This window comes from Aegilops tauschii, chromosome 6 (genome assembly GCF_002575655.3).
Source record: "Aegilops tauschii subsp. strangulata cultivar AL8/78 chromosome 6, Aet v6.0, whole genome shotgun sequence".
Lineage (NCBI taxonomy): Eukaryota > Viridiplantae > Streptophyta > Magnoliopsida > Poales > Poaceae > Aegilops > Aegilops tauschii.
The window spans coordinates 411,184,337-411,190,070 of NC_053040.3; the positions used below are offsets into that span (position 1 = coordinate 411,184,337).

Genomic DNA, 5,734 nt, shown 5'->3' on the forward strand with positions numbered 1-5,734 from the left:
GCAAATATTTCCTTGCGAGATTGTGATCTAGCGCTGCAATATGACTAGAGAGCAAGTATTACTCTATGGAAGGAAAAGACCATCGCAAATTTCCTTATGTTTGAAAAACATCACCCTTGGAGAAGGAGTACCTAATTCCAGGCAGCGAAACAAACGACTGTTCAGGAAAGAAACGGAAAACCTTGTGCGCCTGTGCTCGGATCCTACCTTCCCCTGTCCGTGAACGCCGCGCCATGCCCTACCTCGGAACGGCAACCCTGGGCGGAGGGCCCGTGCGCCGCGTCCACAGCCACACCCACGCCCCCAGCTAATCTGGTGCTGGTCCATAGCCCATGCTCCACCCTCACCCCATGTTACGACCTACTCGTCCGCTCGCAACAGCCATACGGCAGCAGCAATAACTCCATCGGCCCCAGCCGCTCGCCGCCTATTAATACCCCGGATGCCCAGCTCCATGGCCGCAAACCAACAGCTGCTACTCCAGCATCCACCCATCCATCCATCTCTCATCTTCTTCTTCTTGCAACGAAACGAGAGCATCTAGCTTACAGCGAGCTAAAGATTCGAACGATGGCCGTTCTTGTGGCGAGGCAGGGGCGCGAGCTGCAGCGGTACAGCGCGAGCACCGGCGGGCGCATCGTGGTGGGGTGCATCCCCTACCGGGTGCGCGGCGGCGGCGGCGAGTGCGAGGGCGAGCTGGAGGTGCTGGTGATCAGCTCGCAGAAGGGGCACGGCATGATGTTCCCCAAGGGCGGGTGGGAGCTGGACGAGTCCATGGACGACGCCGCCCGGCGCGAGGCCCTGGAGGAGGCCGGCGTCCGCGGGGAGATGGGCAAGGTGCTCGGCTGCTGGCACTACCAGAGCCGCCGCTACCAGACCACCTACGAGGGCATCATGTACCCGCTCCGCGTCACCGACGAGCTCCAGCAGTGGCCCGAGATGGCCTCCCGCAAGCGCACCTGGGTGAGTACAGCTTCTTCCCCCCTTCATTTCTTGCTGCGAAGCCGAATTAGGAGCCAAGAACATGCCTTCTAAACGTGTGATTTCCGATTGATTTGAGCAGGCCACGGTGCAGCAGGTCATGGAGGGATGCCAGCACTGCTGGATGCGGGAGGCGCTCGAGGAGCTCGTCGCCCGGCACGCCAAGCCGCAGTCCGCCCTGTGAACGACCAAGCAAGCGGGCGGGTGGGGTGACTGGAGCTCGAGCGCGCGCGACTCTCGCGAGAAGAGGCCTGGAGCGAGCACCAACGTCCGTCCGTCCGTCGTCCTCGTCGTCTCTCTCTCCTTTCCTCGGTGCAGCGGCAGGCCTGCCGGCGTGTCCGGCGTCGTAGGACGACCGGACCGGAGCATATATTTGGCCGCCCTTGCCGGAGAGACGGACTGGGGACGATGGCACGCGCGCGTCAACCCTTTCTCGAGGCGTAGAGTCGTCGTCGTCGTCGCCGCGGCAAATAATAGGGACGAACTTAGAAATGTGTAGATCGAAAGTGAACGGGGCACGAAAACTTGACAAAACACTGCCCTTCCTGGTGGTACGAGCAAGCTCACGATTCTTTCTTTAGGCTCTTGGAGTAAAAGATCAATCAAATTGTAAATTAATTTAAGTAGCCGCTTTTCTGTGGCACGCTCGATCAATCAAACGATTACTACAATCTGAATTAACTGTCGTCGAAATGAGCGAGTGGAGTACTATTCTCCCACCACAACTTCCGCAAAAGTAAAAGAAAAAAAAAACTACTGCTATGTCTGTTTCATCGGAAGTAAAAGTTGCGCACGCCATTGGACTTGTTCTAGGACGGACAGCAACATCGATCTCGAGCACACGCTATTTGTTCTCCGCGTGTTCTCGGCCGTTCTCGGCTGGCCGGAGCATCTGTCCTGTCCTGCTGCGAGGTTCCTATTCCCTTGCATTATCACCGCAACCGAGAAAGCATAGCATTGATTCTGTTCCGCTGGCGCGGCAGCTACTACCGATTCCGAGTGGAGTACGTGGTGGACGGAAGGAAGCTGCTACAGGCAGCGTTTCGGTGTTGGAGATGCTCGCACGTCCAAGGGATCGGATCCCCTCCCGTTTCAAGATACGGCTCCGCCAGCAGCATCCCTTTACGGCTGGACCGCTCTCGCCGGAGAAGCCGACGATACACGTCTGTAGTACGTGGAGAGAACCCATCCGGCCGGGTGTGTGCGAAAACATGCCGCGCCGAAAATGAAGTTTTGCTCCGCAATCACTGCGCTGGGGCGCCACACAGGCCGTCCCAGGCCGTGCCTATGCCTGTCACGTAGATGTAGGGTGTCGTGTCGTGCGTGCCGTGCCGTCTTCTCTGGAGTGCAGATAAGAGCTGACGTGGAAATGCAGGAGGCCATGCCCCATGTGATGTGCTGCCCCCATTAAAGTTTCCTTGCTTCAATCAGTAGGAACGAAATTCAGCACTACAGTACACCAGTATACTGCCGCTGGACGGCGACGTGCGGAAGGCGACGCGCGCGGGCGCCCAGTCACGGCGTGGCCCCGCGCCGCTCGCTCGACCGCATCCGCCGATTATATTGCGGAGACCCGCTTGACTTTGGACAGTAGGATTTGTCGCCCTCGCTCCCATGGCGGGCAGTAGTAAAAATTATCGTTGCGGCTGGTCGGCATCACGGCGCGCTAGTAGGAGCACTATAGTACAACACTCGCCCCCATTGATTGGCAGATGATGATGATGGGATTAATCTGAGCGCGTGCAGTCGTGGCGGTCCACGTACGCTTGGCTGTTAGGTGCCGCGGGATAAAAACGGCTGACGAGTCATCCATTGGCCTGGAGTAATTGCTAAACAACTTGACGACGACAGTGAAAGAGACCAAGACGACGACAGTGAAAGAGACGAAGGAGAAAGTAGACCCGGCCGGCCCGCCCATCGTTTCGTTTGTTTTATCGGCACTTGTGCGGCACGCCGGTGATTGTTAATCACGGCAGTGCAGTGCTTTTGCTTCCGCCCGCCGTTTCGCTGCTAGCACTAGATTTTCTTTGCACCGGTTGGCTGATGACGGCACCGGCGTCTTTTGTGGCCTCCGCCTTTCTTTCACCTTGCGGTGGTAGATCGATCGGTTGCGTCGCCGACGCTGACGGCTCAACGCAGTGAAAGATTCTTGGTAGATCGTTGTACAGTGACCCCAAGTGAGTCTGTGGAGGACATCGATCCAAGTTTACCGTTCGCCGAGACCTTTCAGGCGCACGCTCGCTCGAGCAGCTTCCTCCTCCGCCATCGCCGAGGCCTGCCCGAGGCTCAAGCTGCATGCCGGCGAGGGACCGAACGCCGGTTGACGGAGCAGAATCGTTCAAGCTAGGGCAGCTCGACCTGATCAATAGTATGTGGTTCGTGAGCCATTTGGATGGGCTGACGGAGAACAGGCCTAGACGCCTAGTCTAGTGGGCTAGTGGCAACTTGACAAATTCAACAGTACAATAAGCTTATGAGACTCTTCCAAAAAAAAAAAAGCTTATGAGACGACGTGCTCACCGCGAGCGGGTCGGGTTATCGTCGGCGGCGGCGACCACGCGCGGTTGGTGCCCGAGCAGGAGGACTGCAGGAAGGAGCCCCCGGCTGGACCGAGCACGCCGGCAGTCCATTGTTCGACTGGTTTCTTCGTATTTTTAACGGATCTTGAACCAGTTTGTTGGGCGCCTCATCTAAAAAACAGTTTGTTCGGTACCTAGTACGCTTGAGCTTGCCTGGTCCGGTATGTGTTTTCTCGTATAATGTTTGCGCCGGGCCGGCAAATGTAGGCTTCTAGTTGTCGACGAGAACGCCTTCTTCCACTAAAAGTACATCGTGCCCCCCTCCCTGCGTCGCCCTCCTCTAACGACACGGGGGAACCCTAGCCGCCGCCGCTAGGACCTCCCCCGCCGCCCTTCCTCGCATCGCCGCCGCCAGAGGGCCGGCCGGCGAAGCCGCGCCGGGCCCTAGGAAGGTGGCGGCGGGGCGGATCTCGCCTCCCGCGCACTCCTCCAGCCCCGCCTCGCACCACGCCCCCCGACCCCTCTGCGCCTCAATCCCTGCCCCCTCCGCGGCGGCTGGCTTCGGCGGGGCTGCGACGTGCCCTGGACGCGCTCCGGTCCCACTCCTCCGCCACCCCCCCAGCGGCTGCCATCACTCCTGCCGGTCCGGCGGGGGATGCGGCGTGCCTGGCAGCGGCCATGGGCGCCCATCCACGCGACCCTCCCCTCCCTTCCCCTCGGTGGCCCTGCCTGCCGCTGGTGCTTGGGTTGGGCGCGGGCCGCAGCCAGTTGCAGGGGTGCTCGTGGTCTGCCTTGTGCAGCCCCCCTCCTCCGACGGCCCTTCCTCCCCCTCGATTCAAGATGACGGCTCTCGCGCGACGGTGGCGAGGCTCCAGTGGTAGTGGCAGGCGCGGGGCGCCTCGCGGCGGGTCCTTGCTAGCACTGCACCGGTCCCGGCGGCCTCGAACCCGCGTTCTCCGGTGTCCTAGGCTTGCCGGCGTTCCCTTCCGGGCAGCTTCGGCCCCGACGACCAGTAGCTGCGTCCCCTCCAGCTTGTCTGGTTCGCCGGGTGTTCCGACGGTTACGGCCACGACAGCTCGGATCTGCGTTTCTCCAGTCCTAGCTTGTCGGCGTTGTCGGTCACCGTCGTCTCCCCCTCGCGGTGGTTCTGCTTCGCTGTCGGTCCTACTCTGTACACCTCAAAGCCTCGCCTTTTGCCTGATCCTTTGTTCGTGGGTTCGGAGGCGGCGCCACCCTCCGGCGGCAGGTGCAGCCCAACCAACCCTGCAAGTGTCGGCTTCCTCGTCCTCGAGTCCACTACCGGCGGCTATGGGATTGCTCAGCCTCAGGCCAGGGGGAAACCCTGCTCGGCTTGCCCGAGCTGGCAGTGGCGGTGCCAGCGGGTGCCGTTTTCCTTCTTGGAGGCGCTGCTATGGCCTTCTGTTGTGCCCCTCCTCGAGCTCAGGGGAAACCCTAGGTCTGGCTTCTCCAGACCGGATGGCGACGGCGTCTCGGCGTTGTCTTCCTTCTTGAAGGCGCTATCTTGTTCGCTCGTGGTGCCCCTGGTGATGTCCTTGATGATGTGTTCGCCGCTCTTGGTTTTGGATTGGTTGGTTTCAGCTGTGTTGTTTCTTTCGTTCTGGCTGAGCATCCCTTGTCTCTCTGCTCCGGGCACCATGTTCACGCCAATCTGCGTTCGTGTCATGTGTTGTATCCTTCACTGTACTATTTCTACTCCTTCTATCAATGAAATGATATGCAAGCTTTGCGTATTCGCGAAAAAAAAACTGAAAGTGCATCCTCGAAAATACCGAAATTAATTCAGAAATAATGCGAGCACCAGGACTTGAATCCTTGTAGGCTGAAGATACCACTGTCCCTCTAACCATTCAATCACAGATTGGTTCGCAGTATTATGGACTTTGAATAATAAAGCTTGGCTATTCTAAAAAGAAATACTGTGCTGGGTGCTCTCTTATGGGGAGCGACTATGTCTAGCTCTTTTTAGGGGCAACACAACCACTTTATTTATCTCAAATAAATTAGGGAGGAATTACAATAGGGTCTTGCGGATTTAAAAACCACACATGGCACTCTTGAGACAGAGAAAGAGTGTGTTTTGCTAAACTACGTGTCTCCACACTCGGGACACGTCCTTTGTAAATAAAGGAACATGAGCTAAAGGCCTGAGCGCGGTGCTTGATCTCCTTGATTATATTGCATTGCTTCCTGGAGATCCTCTCGCCAAATCACCG

The 5,734-nt window shown here is 58.4% G+C and overlaps 1 protein-coding gene across 1 annotated transcript; it reads left to right on the forward strand.

Moving 5' to 3' along the window:
• Positions 1-379: 379 nt before the first annotated feature.
• On the forward strand, positions 380-1,658 carry LOC109755599 (nudix hydrolase 17, mitochondrial). The gene is made up of 2 exons (XM_020314498.4): positions 380-963; positions 1,064-1,658. Exons 1-2 carry the CDS (start codon positions 571-573, stop codon positions 1,163-1,165), a joined length of 495 nt encoding a protein of 164 aa, XP_020170087.1. The 5' UTR covers positions 380-570; the 3' UTR covers positions 1,166-1,658.
• The last annotated feature ends 4,076 nt before the right edge of the window (positions 1,659-5,734 follow it).

Excerpts from the sequence above, each read along its gene's own strand:
- LOC109755599 (XM_020314498.4), top strand. The coding sequence starts at position 571 with ATGGCCGTTCTTGTGGCGAGGCAGGGGCGCGAGCTGCAGCGGTACAGC. Across the intron at positions 964-1,063 it reads CCTCCCGCAAGCGCACCTGG|GCCACGGTGCAGCAGGTCAT; the intron begins GTGAGTACAGCT and ends TGATTTGAGCAG.